At 46.1% G+C, this 21,877-nt stretch overlaps 1 protein-coding gene across 1 annotated transcript in view; it reads left to right on the top strand.

Moving 5' to 3' along the window:
- The first annotated feature begins 555 nt into the window (after positions 1 to 555).
- tenm3 (teneurin transmembrane protein 3) overlaps positions 556 to 21,877 on the top strand; it is a 128,814-nt gene continuing 107,492 nt past the window's right edge. The window contains exons 1-9 of the mRNA XM_066678290.1: positions 556 to 597; positions 753 to 780; positions 2,561 to 2,572; positions 3,055 to 3,269; positions 7,537 to 7,747; positions 10,188 to 10,289; positions 10,906 to 11,100; positions 13,989 to 14,189; positions 18,741 to 18,926. Coding sequence (XP_066534387.1) covers positions 556 to 597; positions 753 to 780; positions 2,561 to 2,572; positions 3,055 to 3,269; positions 7,537 to 7,747; positions 10,188 to 10,289; positions 10,906 to 11,100; positions 13,989 to 14,189; positions 18,741 to 18,926 — 1,192 coding nt within the window. The remainder of the gene's footprint in view (positions 598 to 752; positions 781 to 2,560; positions 2,573 to 3,054; positions 3,270 to 7,536; positions 7,748 to 10,187; positions 10,290 to 10,905; positions 11,101 to 13,988; positions 14,190 to 18,740; positions 18,927 to 21,877) is intronic.

The following is a 21,877-nucleotide window of genomic DNA, read 5'->3' as shown; positions in this document are numbered from 1 at the left end:
GAGAGTCCAGGTTAAACAGAAAGGGAAATGAAGAGAAAGAAGAGAAGGGCACAGAGAAAGAAGGAGTCGAGAAAAAGAGAAAGAAAGGGTAGAACAGAGAGGAGGGGAGAGACATGAAGAAAGAAAGAAGAGATCAGATGAGAAGGGAAGGGAAGAGGGGAGCGAACAAAGGTGAAGAAGATAGGAGCTGGATGACGAGGAGTGAAAACAAACGAAGAGAAGAGACAAGACAGAAGGAGTTAGAAACGAGTCAAAAATGAAAAATGAGACAAAATGTGTCAGAAATGAGGAACAGTGAATTAAAAGAGAGAAACTGTGAGTCAGCAATGAGACAGGGAGTGAAAAGCAAGACATGGTGGGTAAGAAATCAGAATAGAAAATGAGACACTGAGATGGAAATGAGAAAGAATAGTAAAAAAATCAGTCAAGGCTAATCAGAATTGAGACACAGTGAGTAAAAAATGAGACAGTGAGTCAATTGTGAGACAATGTGTCAGAATTAAGACACCATGAGTAAAAAAAGATAATATGTAAATGAGAAACTGTGAGTCAAGAATGAGACATGGCAAGTCAGAAATGAGACACCGTGAGTCCAAGGTGAGACAAGTGCAAATAGACAGTGTGTCAAACATGAGACAGTCAGAAAAAAGACCCAGTCATTCAGAAATGAAGCAGTGTATACAGAGTTATAGAGGACAACGGGGACAGTGAGGGGTTAATTTGTCTCCACTCCAGTGTCCTCATGTGTCCAGTTTGTGGTCAGTTCTGTGGGAAAGCCCTGTGAGGGATAATTACAGGGGATTAATAGGACGTTAATGGCAGCTGGTCATTATTAAAGAGACTCTGAGCTCAGGCCATTTCCCTTCTCTCTTTTACACACACTGTTATAGGGCTCTTAATACCAGGCACCGTGGGTGTGTGTGTGTGTGTGTGTGATATCTAGACATTAACTTACTAGCTCATTAATTCCACAGTAATGTCCAGCGTCCACATAATAAAGATCCTGCAGGTGTTTAAAGTTGTCGTCCACTTACATTTAACCAAGTGTTTTTCAGACACTGTTTAACATACACTGTACAAATGAACAGGCTTCAATGAGCCTGGAACATTGCTGTGAGGACATGATGGCATCCAGCCACTTAAACAATAGCGAGGTCAGGTGCTGATGTTGGAGGATTAGTTCTGGATCCAAGACTCCGCTGCAATTTGTAATTTCACAGCTGAAATTACACATCTTCAAACTACTCAAGTCAACACTTGGCATTGAGCTTGGTGACCTTGGGCTCATATGCAGCAGCTCCAGACATAACGAGACATACTCTTCACCTTCTCCACATGAACCGTCTATGACCTGCTTTGGTCCAAACCCCACGAGCCCCACAGCAGTGTTCTCCCCCTGTGTAAACAGCCCTGTTCAGAACGCACCTGTTCCTTTAAATGATATCGAGCCGCTCGCTGTTCACCCCGACCCTGAGCGCACAGCAGTGAGGAGCAGAAGCTCTGGTTTTTAGCTGTTTTCACTTGGTTCTCTTTCGTCTCCGTACTTGTTTTCTCTGTTTTTACTCAGTGCTGCGTTTAACATAAACAAGGGCCCAGCGCTGTGATTGGACAGACTCAGACAAGGGGGCGGGGTCAGATGATGTCAGATGTGGAGATGTGGACTCTGCAGCTTACGGAAAAATGACTGGGTGGTCTTGTTTCACAGTGTGTGTGTTGGTGGATTCCACCAATTTATGTTTTAAGTTTGCTACTTAATTAAGTTACTCAACACAAATAAGCGCCCTTTACTTGTTAGCTTCATTAGCCTTGCGTCTCTGGTGTGAAAATTAGAAGCAAACATCAGACCCCTGACCACGTTTAAACGCAGGAAACGGAGTGAATCTGATTTCTGGCCGCGCAGCAGCTCCAACGCTCCCTCAGGTGCTTAAAGACGTTTCCCTCGGAAAAGCAGCTCAGCAATTAGCATCCACTTCCTGAGTCCAGCTGGGGTTTGTGCCTTCGCTTCTGGATCACAGCAAATTGAGGAAATGCAGAAACACACACACACACACAGCTCGAGTTAAAAATTAAATTGAAAATTCAGCCCTCGGACCAAGCCAAGGCTCAACAGTCCAGCATGGAAAATCAAACAGAATATGAGCAGCTCTTAAGTCTCTCTCTCTCTCTCTCTCTCTCTCTCTCTCTCTCTCTGTCTCTCTGTGTCTATGTGTATAAGGGAGACAGAGAGAGAGGTTTGTCTCCATGGTTTCAGGGGACATTACACAGACATCTGTTCATTTCATGGAGATTTAACACAACATTAATCAACTACTACCTTAGACTTAACCCTGATTCTAACCCTAACCCTAACACAGCCTTAACTCTGACCCTGACCCTAACTCTAACCCTTAAAGACCACCGGACACACACACACACTGCACAGCGTCGCATAATCAATCCTCGAACAAATGAGAGCGCCAACAAATTCCAGTTCCAGTTGAAAAACACAAGCTCCAAAGGCTGGGGTTTGTAAATGTCAAGCCACGTATGATTTAATGTGTGTTCCCGTGTCTCCGTGCAGCTTCAGTGCAAGGTAGGAATGGTGTAATATACCGTGGCGCACTGTGATGCACTCGGGAACAGTTCCCGTAGTCACTGAGCACCGACAGGTCGATGTGCGTTGTTGGCGTCAGTGTGTGTACCTCCGTTTAAAAGAATGGTGTCAGATTTTCAGGCGCTGCATGATGCAGTCGGTGAACAGCGTCCTGTGCCTTAACCACAATCCTAACCCTGACCCTAACCACAACCCAAAAACCTACCTTCTTTCACACTCCTTAAAATGTAATGCTGTATGTGTGGGGACATGACTGTAGACATGCTGAAGTCCCCACAGTGGACGGTTAAAGTAACTGGATGTTATTCTCGCTCCGCTACAAAATAACAAGGACACATCTGGGATTGGTCGAATGAGATGATGTTGTAAACAAATAAACACAATCAAATATTCCTTTAACCTTATGAGAATATGTTTAAAATGATCCCCCGTCCTTACCTCCCTCCGCCCTCTCTCTCTAGGTAAAGCGGGGGTGTACATCCAGGAGAACAACACCATAGACACGGGGGAGGTGGACGTAGGTCGGAGGGCAGTCCAGGACGTTCCTCCTGGGATGTTCTGGCGTTCCCAGCTCTATATCGACCAGCCGCAGTCTCTGAAGTTCAACATCTCTGTGCCCCGGGATGCTCTGGTGGGAGTGTACGGACGCAAGGGTCTGCCGCCGTCACACACACAGGTAACACACACACACACATTGTTTGCCCTGAGTCATTTAAAACAAACATGAGGCGTTACAAAGAAAATTCTGCATCATTTAAGGTGGAATGAATGTATAATGATATAACCTACATACTTTTTAAGGTGGAATGTAATATCTGCACCATTTAAGCTGAAACAGAGGCAGCAATATGTATCTCCGACTGTGCAAGTTGGAACCAAGGCACCAGAATTAAACTGCTGTCCTATTTAAGGTGGATCAGGAGCAACAGAATGTAAATATCACACCATTTAATGTGATTCAAAGGCACTGGAAGAGATTTCTGCACCCTTTAAGGTGGAGCAGAGGCATTCAGATGAAACATCTGCACCATATAAAGTGAAAGGAAGCCACCAGATTGTCACTGCCCCAATATTTAAGGTGGAATAAAGCAGCAACTTCTGCACCATTAAAGATAAAACAGAGGCACTAAATGTAACTTAGTAAGTGTAATCATGTACGTTGGAGCTGAGGCACCTGGAGTTAACTGCTGCACTTTATTTAAGGTGGATCGGCAGCATCTGAAGGTAATTGTCACACAGTTTAAGGTGAAACAAAGGCACCAAAATGAAACATCTGGCCAATTACAGGTGAAGCAAAGACTTTAGGTTGAACCATCTGCACAATTTAAGGTGGAGCAGAGGCATCAGATTGTAACTTCTGCATTATTTAAGGTGGAATGCAGACAGTGGAAGCAAATGCAGCCTCGTTTTTTTTTTTTTTTTTTACTATACTCCAATCACGGCTCCGTCGCAGGTCGAGAACCTGATGTCACCCTCGTCTTCAGAAGCCACCCGTCTGTCACTCCATCTCTCCGTCTTAATGGAGGGAGCAGGGAACTGAGAACTCTACAATGGAAGTCAATAGCAAGAGGCTCAGCGCCCGTTTGTCCCTTTAATTGCTGCAGATGGATCAATATGTTGCTGTAAGACTGTATAGAGGACGGGATGAAGGGATATTGACGGACAGATGAGCAGATAAGAAAACGAACGGAAAAATGAAGACGAGTCTGCAGACTCCTGGGTTTTTATTTTTTCCCTGCTGCTCGAAATTTGGTCTCTACTCTTCTTCCCTCTCTCTCTCTCTCTCTCTCTCTCTCTCTCTCTCTCTCCCCTCTCTCTCTTTCTCTCTCTTTTCTTTCCCTTTTCTTTTTTTTCTCCAGATCTTCAGAGAGAAATGTGTTTTTAATGTGCTGTAAAATGAGAGTGAAGAATGGTAAACTCATCAGAGACCTTGAATATGCTTAGCTCTCTCTCTCTCTCTCTCTCTCTCTCTCTCTCGCTTCATCTCTTCCTCTCTTTGTGGAAAGCTTGTCAAAAGCCGGAGGAGAACCTGTCGTGAAGCACTTAAGAGATGTGGACGTGAAGAGTCTCTTTTTAAAAAGCTCTTCCTCCGCCGCTCGCTAGAACAAAAACGTCTTTGAAAAATGTCTCACAACTCAAGGGCTGTTCGAGATACATTAGAGAACACACACACACACACACACACACACACACACACACACATACACACAAAAAAAAAAACACGCACACACAAACCACCCCCCAACACATACACACACACACACACACACAGCCATACAGCTTTACTGATTTAAATGAAGACAATCCATCTTAAGTTTAAAAATAGGACCTCCTTTATCATGTTAAAGTCAGATTAAATACGCACACACACACACACACACACACGCACATATGCACCAACATAAAGGGACACTCTGCAGTCCTTATCACAATGATTCTGTCAAACGATGACGGATTTTTCGTGGTGTTTGCAGCAAAGTAGAAAGTGTAGGGTGCGATATTGTCACGGCAGGGACCCCTGATCTGCTTGCGCTAACACAAACTGAGACCCCTGGTCTCACAGGAACTCCTGAAACTCAGAAATCTGATCAGTAGGGAAGTCTGGTGAGCAGGGAGGCAGCGAGGCAATGCCTCACATCCTGAGGAACATGAACACTCAGCCCCTAGAGACCACCACCACCAACTCCCCTCGGTTTCCCAACAGTGGGAATCCAATTAAATCAAAGTTTATTGTCACATACACAGTGTAAATAGATGTGAAATGCTTCGATGAGTGCTCACTTCCATGGAACAAATCTACATTAGATAGAGTCTGATTCCAGTTAGACTCAGGACCCACCGCGACCCTGAAGTGGTTAAGAGCTTACAGACAATGAATGGATGAATATATACAGATATTATAACCTAACTCTGGAAAAATGTGTAAAAATAGTGATCTAATAAAGTCAAGGGTGGTCGAGATTACGAGTTCTGGCCCTGCAGGGTGGGAGGCATTCCCTTGCTTAAGGGCAAGGCCTCCCACTTCCTCCAGTTTGGAGTTACCCCTCACCAGAATCTCTCACTTTTCTAGTTTCAGAGTCTCAGGCTCAGAGTTGTGGGAGGCTCGGTCTGTGGTAGCACTAGGATACCCCCCCCTAGTAGTACCCCCAACGATGGATGAAAGTTGAAAATGCTAAAGCACAGTTCATCTGTGGATGTTGAGGGAGGAGACAGTGCTGTTCCTTCATGCCCTCTGACCCCAATTTTGGTGCAGCTAGCAGTGAAAAGCTTTGATGAGAACTCCATGGAGCAAAACAAATCAACGTTTACAGAGTTTACAGGATAAGATAATTACAAGTATACAAATATAAACACCAGGCCTACCATGCTAAGCATTAGGCCATAGCTGCCTCCTGTAAGATATAGCTGCTATTGTTTCATGTTCTGGTGGTGTCCATTTTATTTTAAAAAAACAGCAGTCACCACATGAACCCCCTCTGAGGTCAGAAGCTGAAGTAAGACACATCGAAATTTTCATTGCAGCACAAGAGTTGGACCACGGAGGAAACCACCATCCGATGCTCTACAACACTCAAATGCTCCATACAATTATTTTGACAGATTGTAATACACTTCAGGAAGTGCAGGGGGCGATATATATTTTATTATTTCAATTTTAAAAGCAGTCTGTATAACAATGGTCTCCAACTTTGATCCTGGAGATCAACCTTTCTACAAAATCTAGTTCTTCCCACAGTCTGCCACACCTCCATCCCCTAATACCTTTATTGGCTGGTTCAGAGACCTCAGTGCTAGCATATTAGCATCATGCTAACACATTAGAGGTGTCTTATTATTGTTATAAAAAATTAAAGCTAATAAATATAAAGAATGTTTTCCCTGAATGATCCTGGTCATTTCCACCGTTCTCACGCAGTCGCAGCCATTCAAACCCATCACGCAGACGAAGGAAACGTGACTGCTGAGTTTCTCACGTGAGGCGCTTCACTCGCTAGCGTGCTGTGTGTCTCTTTGTCACAGCTGAAGATCGTTCATAATTAGGGCCTCAGTGAGCGTGCGGAGGTCATGGTGAAAGTGCAGTAAGGCTGTGTGTCAGCGAGAGCTTTATTGTTATTCGCTGCGGTGCGTCATGAATTAGCCGCGTTAAACTCTTTAGAAAACTGCTATACGTTTAAGAGCGTGGATTAATTACTTCAGATTTAATGCGGCTAATTTGCACAGAGAAGGTTGTGTAAACTCGCCGCGGTCGCCGTAAACGGGCGGAAGAGTGAAAACAGCTCGGCTGTGTTTTGATTCACTGTGTAATTGAAAATGGTCATTTACTGTAAGTGGGTTATTATCTGTGCCTCGCTGAACTTCATCTTTTGTAGAAGTGTATGGACGTGTGTGTGTGTGTGTGTGTGTGTGTATATATCAAGTATATATCATAGTGAGGGATCAAAAAGCTGTTAACACACTCACACTGTGGGGACTTGTCTTCCTTGTTTGGACCTCCAGCAGGTCCCCACAATGTAATCATTACCTTTCATGGTGAAGATGTGTTTTAGGGTTAAGTTTAGGGCTAGGGTTCAGGTTAAACAAGTAGCACTTAATCAAAAGATAATGGCAAGTCTCCACAAAATAAATAAATAAATAAATAATATCCCCACAGTTCAGATTTGCAAGATTGTGTGTGTTTTTATATATTTGTGAGGACCAGATGTTCCTGCAAGCACATTTACTTATGGTGAGGACATTTTAAATGTTTTTTTTTTTTTAAACCAATAACAGATACTTTAATGTAAAACAACTAAAAGAGGTCCTCATAAGTATAGGTAAACTGTGTGTGTGTCCAAGGTATGTTCTAGATTCCGGGTGGTGTTTTACAGAAGATAAATGAATGAACTCAGTTGAGCTGGATTGAGTTAGAGTGTAATTGTGTGTGTGTGTGTGTGTGTTGTCAGTATGACTTTGTGGAGCTGCTGGACGGTAGTCGGCTGATGCTGAAGGAGAAGCGAGGCCTGGTGGAGGTGGAGGGGGCGGTGAGGAGGGCGAGGTCCGTGAGCGTCCACGAGGCCGAGTTCATCCGCTTCCTGGACTCCGGGACCTGGCACCTGGCCTTCTACAACGACGGGAAAAACATGGAGCAGGTCTCTTACAACACCATCATCATAGGTTTGTGCAGATTTCTCATTATTCCACCATCAGAATTATGAGTCGCGAGAAAACCTTGTATCTCCTTCGACTCTCCTTCGCACTCTTAATGTTTCCACTCTAAAGTTACTGTGTTGGAGATACAGGGTTTTGTTACAACAGCAATGATGTGTGTGTGTGTGTGTGTGTGTGTGATTCTCATCAGAATGTAATCGATTGGAGCTTTAAATGGTTTGGTGCAGGAGCAACATCAAAGTGTTGCCTAGTGACCCACAGGCCCCTCTTTCCCTCTCTATTACTCTCTCTCTCTCTCTCTCTCTCTCTCTCTCTCTCGCTCTCTCCCTCTCTCTCTCTGATTAGTGTGGTTTTCTCTCTCTTCCCTTCGCTGTGTGCCGCTGTAAATGAACGGAGCGAATATGAGCTCGTGTCCGTTTTAGATGTTAACCTTTTGAAAATGGAAATTGATTGAGCATGTGCTGTGTATGAGTGTGTGAGTGTGCGTGTGTGTGTTTGTGTGTGTGTGTGAGTGTGAGTGTGTGTGTAATAACTGCAGCTTCACTTCATTACTCTGTCACTGGACACACACCTTTCTCCTCTGTTTAATGAGAGAGCTGACAGCTGAGGCGGTAATAGCTGCTCTCCGCCGAGAGACGGGTTTCCAGAGAAGATCCACTAACCTGCTGTTGTTGAATATCTGACACCATCAGAACGGACCTTCGGACTCAAACCGGGAGCTTTACGAGGGAGGACAGCGCTTTCTGTTTCAGTGAATGATGCTGTGGACAACGTTCAGTTTATTATATTATTATTAGTGTCCAACAAACACAGGGCAGAGGGGGTTTATTAGAGCAGGGGAAACACAGAACACAGATCAGCAAAGAACAATATCAACACAAAAGAGACAAGAACAAAACAGACGTAGAATAATAAAATGATGCCAGAGAAAGCCAACGTCTAACGCCGGGAACAGACACGATGTTTTAGTCTTTCAGGACGTTCCCTGTGTCAGATTAGAGCCATAAACTCGTGCCGTGTCTCGGTTGGGAGACTGGGGACACTACATGTTTGACGCGGTCCACTCTTCGTTTGTTTAGTTGTGTGAGTTCAGAGGTCAGCGGGAGGCGGAGCTATAAACTGTCGATCACGGCTACAGAAGAACTGTGTGAGATGCTGTAGGTTTTGGTCTGAAATGAAGAAGAAGAAGAAGAAGTAAACGCGATAGTGGGCGGTTCCTGGGTGTTACAGAGAGGACACTGTGGACTTTGTCTCCTACAAAGAGAACCTGAGGGAATGTGTTACACGTCCAGAGCATGTCCTCAGTTTGGTTGTTCCACTGACAGCTGCAGCAGAGCCTCTCTCTTTCAAAGTCTACCCAGAATCACTGGGCACAAGGCGGACACACCCTGGACGGGGCGCCAGTCCTTCACAGGGTGACACACACTCACACTTTCACTCACACACTCACACCTATGTACACTTTTGAGTCTCCAATCCACCTACCAATGTGTGTTTTTGGACTGTGGGAGGAAACCAGAGCACCCGGAGGAAACCCACGCAGACACAGAGAGAACACACCACACTCCTCACAGACAGTCACCCGGAGGAAACCCACGCGGACACAGAGAGAACACACCACACTCCTCACAGACAGTCACCCGGAGGAAACCCATGCAGACACAGAGAGAACACACCACACTCCTCACAGACAGTCACCCGGAGGAAACCCATGCAGACACAGAGAGAACACACCACACTCCTCACAGACAGTTACACGGAGGAAACCCACGCAGACACAGAAAGAACACACCACACTCCTCACAGACAGTCACCCGGAGGAAACCCACGCAGACACAGAGAGAACACACCACACTCCTCACAGACAGTCACCCGGAGGAAACCCATGCAGACACAGGGAGAACACACCACACTCCTCACAGACAGTCACCCAGAGTGGGATTCCAACCCACAACCTGGGACCCCTCCATCGCTCCACATCCTTTCAGACCCACGGTGTTGGTTTTTTCAACTCACAGTGGAAGGGTGGACACAGAGGGCTGTGAAGTGAGGGATCTGAAAAATGAATAGCTTGTGATTAACGGCGGGTAGTGTGGAGTTTTGTACAGTACTGTAGCTTTTGTCTTTGTTCTTTTCTTTGTTTCTGTGTGTGTGTGTGTGTGTGTTTGTGTGTGTGTGTGTAATTGGTGGTAATGTCTCTGTGATTGGTTCATTAAGAAGGAGAGTGGTCTGCACAGCTTTAGCTTCATCAAGCAGCTGCTGCTTTTTTAATTAAACACTGAACACACACACACACACACACACACACACACACACCACACACACAAAGAGATATATACACACAGAGAGACTGCATTTACAGTCTCCTGCCTCCTCCATTAATGCTCTCTCTCTCTCTCTCTCTCTCTCTCTCTCTCTCTCTCTCTCTCTCCCTCTCTCCCCACAGAGTCCCTCACAGAGTGTCCACACAATTGCCATGGAAACGGAGACTGCCGCTCAGGAACGTGCCATTGTTTCCCCGGGTTCCTTGGGCCTGACTGTTCCCGGGGTAATCTCTCTCTCTCTCTCTCTCTCTCTCTCTCTCTCTCTCTCTCTCTCTCTCACACACACACACACACACACACACGCTCACACACACAGTAATTGGTTTCAGATTGTTATTAGACAGCATGCAGCTGCCTGGACGAGCGTCCTGATCCTCTGTCTCTGATTGGCTCTTATTACAGACAGGAAGAAACAATTAGCATCACTTCTCTGATTGTTTCTCCTTCTTCCACGTCTGTCGGATCCGTGTGAAATCTCAAATCACGGCTCTTCAAAGACTCACGATTACTCATCGCTCATATTCCACATCTGCTTTTTTATTTTCCCGTTCCACGACGCCAGCTGCTCTTTGCATGGTGTGAATATTTCACGATGAACGGACCAGCAGAAGTGGTCAGAAATGGCTTTAGCTTAAAGAGGTGCTCCATCTGTTCTCCAAACTGCTCTGTCGTCCCCGAATGAACCGGCTTACGCTCCACAGAGCAGGGCCCCACACGTGGGGGCGGCCATGTTTAACATAGGTTTAAAAAGTAAAGAGGTGATGAGCATCACTCAAAAACCCTTTGTATGACCTTTATTTTAAGAGTGTTTGTGGAAACACCTCTCTCCTCTCTTTCCAGCTGCGTGTCCGGTGCTGTGCAGTGGGAACGGTCAGTACTCCAGGGGGCGCTGTCTTTGCTACAGCGGATGGAAGGGGACAGAGTGTGACGTCCCGAACAACCAGTGCATCGACATTCACTGTGGTGGACACGGCATCTGCATCATGGGAACGTGCGCCTGCAACACGGGATACAAGGGAGACAACTGTGACGAGTGTAAGGAACCAGTTACATCATCGATTACATCATAAGTTACACCACCGATGACATCATCAGTGAATCAGTGATTAGACTGTGACTTGATTTTTGACTCTACTCTGAATCTAAAGCCTTGTTTACTGTGGGCACTTCATAAACTCAACATCAGTCCCTACAGTGACCTACAGTAGTTCTACACATACACACTGTGGTCCATCTGTTGCTCTGCATACTTTGTTACCCACCTTTCCCCCTGTTCTTCAGCGCTCAGGACCCCCACAGAGCAGGTGTGATGTGGTGGTGGATCATTCTCAGCGCTGCAGTGACACTGACGTGGTGGTGGTGTGTTAGTGTGTGTTGTGCTGGTGTAGAGTGGATCAGACACAGCAGTAGCTGCTGGAGTTTTTAAACCCTGTGTCCACTCTGTCCACTCCGTGAGACACTCCTCCCTCGTTGGTCCACCTTGTAGATGTAAAGTCAGAGACAGTAGCTCATCTGTCGCTGCACAGTGTGTGTCGCTCGGCCTCTAGTCCTTCATCAGTGACACAGGACGCTGTCGGCTGGATGTTTTTGGTCGGTGGGCTGTTCTCAGTCCAGACACTGAGGGGTTTAAAACTCCAGCAGCACTGCTGTGTCTGATCCACTCTACACCAGCAAAACAGGGTGAAAGGGGCTAATACAGTATGCAGAACCACATAAGAGCTACAGTCTGGTCAGTGGATGAGAGAGTGTAGGAACAAGGTGATTGTAATGTTTTGGCTGAGTGGTGTAGGCGGCGGGCTCTGGGAGGGAAAGCAGAACCCTGAACACACACAAAGGGCTTGGTTCTCCGACTTGACACTTTGATGTCAGGATTTGAATCATTACAAGCTGTAATCTTTATCAAGCACTTCTCGGGGGCGGGCTTAAGGCGAGGGGCAGAAAGGGCCCATCAGGCGGCTTTGTGTGGAAGAGGCTGTCATCAGCCGCGTCTCCATTAAGACGCCGTTTCATTACGCCATCAAAGATGGAGCGATAATGTGTCATAAACACACTCGCTGATTATCATCGGGTCAGAACCGCCATCGATTTCCCTCACTGAAGGAAGAGGAGACTTACTGAAAAGCTTTCTGCCTCTCTCTCTTTCTCTCTCTCTCTCTCTCTCTCTCTCTCTCTCTCTCACTTTTCCCTCATTGTTTTTCTCTTTCTTACCCCCCTCTCTCTCTCTCTCTCTCTCTCTCTGTCCTTTCCCTCATTGTTCCCCCTCTCTCGCGTGCTCCCTCTCTCTCTCTCTCTCTCTGTCTCTCTCTCTCTCTCTCTGTCTGTCTCTCTCTCTCTCTCTCTCTCTCTCTCACCTTTCCCTCGTTGTTTTTCTTTCTCACCTCTTCCTCATTGTTTTTTCTCTCCCTCCCTCCCTCCCTCTCTCTCTCTCCCTCTCTCTGAGGAAAAACAGAGCGAGTGAAAAAACAGAAACTAAGAAACAGACTGAAAGAGAGGGGAAGGAGAGAGAAAAGAGAACTGGAAAGAGAAATAGAGGGAGAGTAATGAGGAAAGAAAAAGACAAAGGGGAAAGGGAAAGAGAGGGAGAGACAAAGAGAGACAGATATGATGTGATGCCACGGTGCTTTTCCTTCTCTCCCTTTGTTTAAAGAGTGGCGAGGGACACTAAGTTGCATCTCTCTCTCTCTCTCTCTGCCTCTCCCTCTCTCTCTCTCTCTCTCTCTCTCTCTCTCTCTCTGCTTTGATCTCCCCCTGTCCCTGCAATAATCATTAGCCATGAGTTAATAGTTGACGATTGCAGAAACAATTGCAGCTCTCCACTTCACAGAGCACATAATTGCGCTGGTGTCCCCCATTGATGCGGCCCCCAGAACGCCATCGGGAAAAAAAACAGAGCCGAAACAATTGATTGTACCTCGTGGGCTTGATTAGCGGAATTAGCTTCACATGCTGCTTGTCGGTTAGCGTCGCTGACTGATCACGTGGAGCCACAGTCGCAGGGTCCTTTTGGGCTTGTCGCACTTTGAAAAACGTCCTTTCTCCCCCCTCAGAGGTAGGGGAGGGTGTGTCAGGAGTCTCCTCCCTCTTTACGGCAGTCACAGCTTCCACAGGCTTTGCTCTGATACTGGAACATTGCTGTGAGGATGTGATGGCATTCACAGGGTCATTACTGAGGTCTGGGAGGTGTCTCCAACTCGTCTCAGAGGCTCCATCAGTCCAGGGAACACCACTGGCGTTGGACAGGGGGACCTCAGATGCGTGTGCAGCTGCTCCAGAGCAGGCTTTCCTGTTGAGATTATGCAATATAAACACACACACACACACACACACACACACACAGAGAGAGAGAGAGAGAGAGAGAGAGAGAGAGAGAGAGAATGGGGTTCTAATCTCATTAAATGTGCCTTGAATATGGAATTACCTTCACTCTTAGACTTCACATTAACAGAGCTGACCTACAGTTCACAGAAAGAAGTATTTGTAAGGTTTGTGTGTGTGTGTGTGTGAGCCCCCCCCTACACACACACACACACACTGACAGATAAGGGGAGGAGGCTAATGTAATTAAATGTGTGTGAATTGTATTTTCTGGCCGTGATGAAATGGCAGTCGGTCAATGGTCCTGATTAAGTCTCATCAACCCCTCAGTCACACACTGGAATTACAGCTCACTCAGCCTCAGGGTTCTCTCTCTCTCTCATTCTCTCTCTCTCTCACACACACACACACACAGAAAGAGGCATATCTGTTTATTCCTGACATAGAAATACCTGCGAACACCGGACTCCGGATCAGACTCTTTCGCTTATTTATTACCAACTTTGTCTTTAAACTCAAGCTTATTTTCAGGATTAAGTCTGAATCCTCTCTCTCTCTCTCTCTCTCTCTCTCTCTCTCTCTCTCTCTCCCTCTCCCTCTCTCCACAGTGGACTGTATGGACCCATCCTGTTCTTCTCATGGTGTGTGTATCCATGGGGAATGTCACTGTAACCCGGGCTGGTCTGGGTCCAGTTGTGAGGTTCTGAAGACCGTGTGCCCGGACCAGTGTTCAGGTCATGGCACCTTCCAGACTGAGAGCGCCACCTGCAGCTGCGACGCCAACTGGACCGGGCCGGACTGCTCTGTCGGTAACGTAACATCCGGTCTTTTCTCTTCGCTCACTCTGTCTACTGACACTAACTGGCCACTTTATCAGAAACACCCCCCCACTCTTCTGACACACTCTGGCCACTTTATCAGAAACACCCCCCTCTACTGACACTGACTGGCCACTTTATCAGAAACACCCCCATTCTAATTACACTCACTGGCCACTTTATCAGAAACACCCCCCTTCTACTGACACTAACTGGCCACTTTATCAGAAACACCCCCCTTCTACTGACACTCACTGGCCACTTTATCAGAAACACCCCCCTCTACTGACACTGACTGGCCACTTTATCAGAAACACCCCCCTCTACTGACACTGACTGGCCACTTTATCAGAAACACCCCCATTCTAATAACACTCACTGGCCAGTTTATCAGAAACACCCCCCTTCTACTGACACTAACTGGCCACTTTATCAGAAACACCCCCCCACTCTTCTGACACACTCTGGCCACTTTATCAGAAACACCCCCCTCTACTGACACTGACTGGCCACTTTATCAGAAACACCCCCACTCTAATTACACTCACTGGCCACTTTATCAGAAACACCCCCCCCCCTACTGACATTCACTGGCCAGTTTATCAGAAACACCCCCCTCTACTGACACTGACTGGCCACTTTATCAGAAACACCCCCCTCTACTGACACTGACTGGCCACTTTATCAGAAACACCCCCCTTCTACTGACACTAACTGGCCACTTTATCAGAAACACCCCCCTCTACTGACACTGACTGGCCACTTTATCAGAAACACCCCCACTCTAATTACACTCACTGGCCACTTTATCAGAAACACCCCCCCCCCTACTGACATTCACTGGCCAGTTTATCAGAAACACCCCCCCTCTACTGACACTCACTGGCCACTTTATCAGAAACACCCCCACTCTAATTACACTCACTGGCCACTTTATCAGAAACACCCCCCCCCCTACTGACATTCACTGGCCAGTTTATCAGAAACACCCCCCTCTACTGACACTGACTGGCCACTTTATCAGAAACACCCCCCTCTACTGACACTGACTGGCCACTTTATCAGAAACACCCCCCTTCTACTGACACTAACTGGCCACTTTATCAGAAACACCCCCCTCTACTGACACTGACTGGCCACTTTATCAGAAACACCCCCACTCTAATTACACTCACTGGCCACTTTATCAGAAACACCCCCCCCCCTACTGACATTCACTGGCCAGTTTATCAGAAACACCCCCCCTCTACTGACACTCACTGGCCACTTTATCAGAAACACCCCCCTTCTACCGACACTCACTGGCCACTTTATCAGAAACACCCCCCTTCTACTGACACTCACTGGCCACTTTATCAGAAACACCCCCCTTCTACTGACACTCACTGGCCACTTTATCAGAAACACCCCCCTCTACTGACACACACTGGCCACTTTATCAGAAACACCCCCCCCCCCCCCCCCCCTCTACTGACACTGACTGGCCACTTTATCAGAAACACCCCCACTCTAATTACACTCACTGGCCACTTTATCAGAAACACCCCCCCCCTACTGACATTCACTGGCCAGTTTATCAGAAACACCCCCCCTCTACTGACTCTCACTGGCCACTTTATCAGAAACACCCCCCTTCTACTGACACTCACTGGCCACTTTATCAGAAACACCCCCCTTCTACTGACACTCACTGCCCACTTTACCAGAAACACCCCCCTTCTACTGACACTCACTGGCCACTTTATCAGAAACACCCCCCCCCCTCTACTGACACTCACTGGCCACTTTATTGGAAACAGATTTAGGAACAGAGCGGCTGACAGAGAGTGTGTGGTTATAGTCTACACATGACATTAGTGCCCGGTGAGTGTATGATTCTCTTCTACTGCACTTGGATTACACACACACACAGAGCTCCTGTAACTCAGGCCTGTGTGTGTGTGTGTGTGTGTAATGACAGTAATAAGAGCACTATTGGGCTCCTGCTGTTTTAAGGCTCACCCATGGCTGCCTGTTAGTTATGGGACATCATTCTCTCAGCATCTAACGGAGCCTAATGAAAACTCTATTTCACCCCAGAGCCCTCCTACAGCTTTCTCTCCTCTCTCTCTCTCTCTCACTCTCTCTTTCTCGCTCGCTCTCTCTCTCTCTCTCTCTCTCTCTCTCTGTTTCTAGCTCTGTTCTTTAATCTCCTCTTCCTTTAATATCTCATTTTTTTCTCTATCGGTCTCTTTTTACCTTTCTTTTTTTCTTTTCTCTTTTACTTCATTTCCCTCTCTCTCTCCATCACACTATCTCTCCCCCTCTTTCTCTCTCTCCCTATCTCTCTATCTATCTGTATTTCTGTTTATCCTGTTGTTGACCATATTATTTCTTCTTGTATTAATTATCTCTGAGACACTGAGAGAGTGATGTGAGGAAAGAAAGAAAGAGGGAGATGTGAAGGAAAGAAAGGGATGAAGGAGTGGAGGAGGGGTGTGGCGGTGTTTAGATGGGAATCAGTTTTAGGCTGTTGTTTTATTTCCTGATGGAGACAATGAACAGGAGCTGACTTTAATGGTCAGTCAGGCAGAGGTGTGTGTGGACATGACTAGGCTCCACACACACACACACACACACTATAAAACAGAGGTTTTACTGCAGTTTTTTTTGAGGCCACACAGACACACACACACACACACACACACACACACACACAATAAATCAGAGCAGGTTTATTAGCCATTAGTTCTGCCTGAGGAGTGTGGAGCAGGTTTATAAACAGAGACAGGGAACGAGGGACTGATTATAAAGATAGTTTCCTTCCTTTCTGAGAAGCACGATGATCTGAGGCATGTTTGGAGTCTGGGGTTTATTTTTTCCTTATTACAGAGAGAGGGGGGGGGGGGGGGGGTAGAGAGAGAGAGAGAGAGAGAGAGAGAGAGAGAGAGAGAGAGAGATTTAAGACAGAGTACTAAGGGGTAAAACAGGCATTAACTGATCATTAATCTCAGTCCCACTCTGAAGAAGTTTGTTCGCCTGTGTCACAGTGGACAGAACATTAAAGAACATTACGATTCACACGTGAAGCTGACACAACATTTTCATGTCTGACAGCATTCCCAGCAGCCGCCAAGCAGCACTCCTCAACCTCAGCCCTGCACTCCACCTTCACACCGTCCCAGAGAGTCAGGCTCTCAAACCATTTCAGTGTCCAGAGATGCCATACTCCCCAGTTACACACCGGTAAAATACTCCCCATGGGCCAGAAAACCCCCACACACACAACAACTACACACACACACACACACAAACCACACAGAAAAAACACCACATTTCAGAAAAATCTGAAAACAATGATGAAAACAACCACTCAAACTCACCACACTCCACTCACTCTACCACCCACAACCAAGAGAGAGAGAGAGAGAGAGAGAGAGAGAGAGAGTGGTGTGGTAGTTCCAGGTTGTGATTTGTTTGTTCTCAGTTTCATTCCTGAAGTAGTGGGGGGTCCGTCTCCACAGCTCACAAAGTTCAATGTGACCATTCAGATATCCATCCAGCAACAGTGATCACCACACACACACACACACACACACACACACACACACACACACAAATATCCACTATAATACACAACCCTTACTCCCTTGCCCTCCACAAACACACAGAGGTATACACACACACACACACACACACATACACACCTATGTGGGCTCATAGCTGTCAGTGTACGAAAGTGTGTGGGGAGTGTATCCAGACAGATATAACCTCAGTGTGTTTGAACTGTGTGTGTACAATCAGCAGGAGACCATCTCTCTCTCTCTCTCTCAGTCTCTCATCTCTCTCTCTCTCTCTCTCTCAGTCTCTCCATCTCTCTCTCTCTCTCTCTCTCTCTCTCTCTCTCTCTCACTCTCACTCTCTCTCTCATGTTAAACATTATGGTTATAAGGAATGTAATCTTTTGCCTTACGCGTGTGGTACGTGTGTGATACGTCTGCATGTGTGTAAGTGTGTGTGTGTGTGTGTGTGTGTGTGTGGCATGTCCCAGTGTTACAAACATAGAACAGACTTCTTGTCAGTCGTCTATTTGTTCAACAGAATGTTTCTTAGAAGCTGCAGGTTCCGATCGTACAGAAGAAGTTTATACAACGTAAATAATACATGTTATTAAACAGTAATAAATATTCACACACATGGGGAAACTATCACATAAGCTCTTAAATATACCCCATAGTTAAAGGACATTATTATCATTTTTTATTATTTCAAATGAATGTCAGATATAAGACTCAGAATATTGGCCAAGTGCCGTGCCACACACAAAGAACTTATTTCTGACTGTTACCTTAGAAATGTACAAATAATTTACAGAAATAATATACACAATATTAGTATATACCAGTTATAAATTATACATATGTATAAGTAGATATATACTGTATATCAATAGTCCCGACATTGTATAAAAACAAACACATGTGTTCTTTATGGTCTGTTTAGTCTGTGGAACTGACCTGAATGTCTCTCTCACTCTGGAATTCTGTGTGTGTGTGTATTCAGAGGTGTGTGCTGTGGACTGTGGGTCTCACGGAGTGTGTATGGGGGGCAGTTGTCGCTGTGAGGACGGTTGGACCGGGGCAGTGTGTGATGTGAAGGCGTGTCATCCGCGATGCACCGAACACGGAACCTGCAAAGACGGAAAGTGTGAGTGTCACCAGGGCTGGACCGGAGAACACTGCACAGTTGGTAAGAGCACACACACACACACACACACACACACACACACACACACTCACTTTGTTGTACTCCCACAGTTTGTATAATCATCATAGAAAGGCCACACCCAATGCCAATATCATATTAAAGGAACATTACGTAATATTTTTACCCTAAACATATAACTTCAGAATCATTGTAATTCTCCACTGAGTTTCAATGGGAAGCAAAGTGCCAGCTAATCTGGACTGAGAACAGCAGAAACTGCACTATGTAACTACTGTAGGAAACCACTCTACCCTCCCTCCCCCTCCCCACTGTTTTCACTACAGTGCCTTACAAATGATTCACACTAGGGGGAGCCCCAGGAGCAAAACACCCAAATCTTACCTAAAGTACCTTTAAAGGTGCAGTCCATCATTTTCTACAGTGAGACATTTTCTCAGTAGAGATTATGTACTATTTTAAAGCAACACTAGGTAAGATTAGGTGTTCTTGCTCCAGGGCTCCCTCTTGATTTGCCAGAGTGTAGTTCACTTTTACAGCACTGTCCTGAAATCAAGTTTGAAGGGTGAGAGAGGGAGGAGTGTTTACCTACCCTCCTCCAAAAGTTACATAGTGCAGTGTTTGCAGTGCTGAGCCCATCATAGCAAAGACAGAGGCTCTGACCTCCCTGTTACAGCTTTGTGGTGCATCACAATGACGTTGAAGCTGTAATTTTAAGGTAAAAATACTACATAGTGTTGCTTTAAATATAGCCAGCTCTTTAATAAACATGCACTATGTAGGAAACAGTGTAAAAATAATGAAAAAAACACTTGGATAAAAAGCTGTTTTCTACTCTTTGGTGTTTAAAAAGTACTGATTGCACCTTTAATCTGAGCGAAGCTGCCTTTTGCACCTTTTGAACTGCACCTTATTTTAGATTTTCTTTCCTTGTGTTCGAATTCTTTTTATTCCACTGATGTTTCAAAATCACAGCACGTCAGAGTCTTTAACCTCGGAGTCAATGGACTTGTAATGAATTTTTGACCCTGTTCTTTTTATCATCTCCTCTCTCGCTCCATCTGTTCCCACCTTTAACAGAGGGCTTTCTGAGCACTTGGCCTTCACTGTCCACTCTCAGACTCAACACACTGACCTTTACAGACTGCCGGAGCTGGCATTTCTGCTCGGCTTGTGAGATTTTGCAGCTGAAGGAGATCAGCAGCAAAAATCAAAAAACCTCAGACCGCCACAGGGTTTATTTTCAGGGGGATGAGGGGGTGGGCTTTAAACCAGTAGATATAACCCGGCCTTACAGTAACAAGGTCTCTATAAATTAGTACAAATATATAAAAAAAAAAGTGGATTACGTGCCTGTGCTTAGCATTTTGGCTTTGGACACATGGGGCTCAAGTCTCAGGAAGGACACTTACTGGCACTGCTTCACGGCAGGGTCCCTACTCTACTCTACTCGACTCTACTGGACTCTTTCCGGCTCCTCCAGCAGGTGAATCAGGTCCTGGTTCTGGAAGCGGGTTCTTGTTTAGTGACTGTTCTCTCGTGGTTCAGAGCGAGTCGAGTAGGGACTAAACCGTGGCGTGTAAACCTTGCAGAGCGCTGATCGTCCAGAGAGAGTCGTCACTCTACGCCACGCAACGCAGACGACCAGCACCAACTCTCCATCTGTAAAATCTCCAGCTGCAGCAGAGATCACGTTTGTTTTTATCCGACTCACGACGGCAGCTCGTAAAATGACGCCGTGGTCTTTTGAAGAGGTTCGAACGCTCCTTGGATCGGTGGCCGACGAAAGAATCCAGCGAGAGCTGGACGCTGCAACAAGGAAGGAACAAACTCTACTGATCTGTCTGAACTGATGACGGAGCTGTGTTCAGTCCCAAACAACAACAACACGCCAATACACCATGAGTAAACACCGCTTAACGTTACCGCCGCCGTTGTTGTGGTTTCCAAAGCCCACTGTTCCCCTTAGAGACTGGGTTTGATTTCAGGAACCAATCAGAGAATAGAGACGAGTGGAGTCCGATAGAGTCCAGTAGAGACCACTAGAGTCCAGTAGAGACCACTAGAGTCCAGTAGCATAGGAACCATGCAGTGGAAAAGCATCATTAAGTCTAGTTAAATCTAGTTGCCTGTGTTTGTGTGTAGCGTGGATCTCAGCAGGACTGTGGGTCTCTGTCAGTCATCAGTGATCCCCAGTAAATGAAGTGGAATAAACACCGTGTGGTGTAAAGGCTGTAATGTGTTGTTCCTAGCATGTTGGCTACATAGTTAGCTGCATCTGCCACTTCATCCGTTAGAAAGTCTTTGTTTTTAATGTGATTTCTGCATTATTTTGACCAAAGTTGTCACTGTACTCACTCCAGCTGTCAGAGACACAGGTTATTAGCATACGGTCGGTGGGTTGTTAGCCTAAGGCTAGTGTAATGTTATTCTGATGCTAGCATGTTTGTAGCATAAACTCTAGCAGAACTGGGCCTCGTTAGCCACCAGCTGCTGTGAAAAAACCACCCGGTGTGGACTCAACCATTTGTCTTTTCCATTAGTGAGCATGTAATTCTGCTGCAGTCTCTCAGAGCCAACCAGCTATTACACACACACACACACACACACACACACACACAAGATGTTCCCAACTGTTACAGTGTTCAAAGAACCTCAATAATGAGTTTAATTTAACAAGAGCTTTATTAACCAAGTCATTTGTCTGGAAACAATGTTATTAGGTCACTGAGGCGAGTCTGAACACAGAGGGTGTGGCCAGAAGTTTGTGGACACCTGGTTACCCAATATTTCTTCTGAAACGAAGAGCATTTATCAGGAGTGTGTTCCTCTTTATCGCCCCAACTCCTTCTACGAAGGTTTTACACAAGATGTTGAAACATTGCTCTGAGGGTTTGATGGCTCTCAACCTACGTGGGAGCATTAGAGAGGTCAGATGTTGATGATTGATGTTGGACGAGAGGTTTCTGGAGCTC

This window comes from Hoplias malabaricus, chromosome 8 (assembly GCF_029633855.1).
Source record: "Hoplias malabaricus isolate fHopMal1 chromosome 8, fHopMal1.hap1, whole genome shotgun sequence".
In the NCBI taxonomy this organism is placed as follows: Eukaryota; Metazoa; Chordata; class Actinopteri; order Characiformes; family Erythrinidae; genus Hoplias; species Hoplias malabaricus.
The sequence above is the reverse complement of the archived record's forward strand: the minus strand, read 5'-3'. Positions and strand labels throughout refer to the sequence as shown.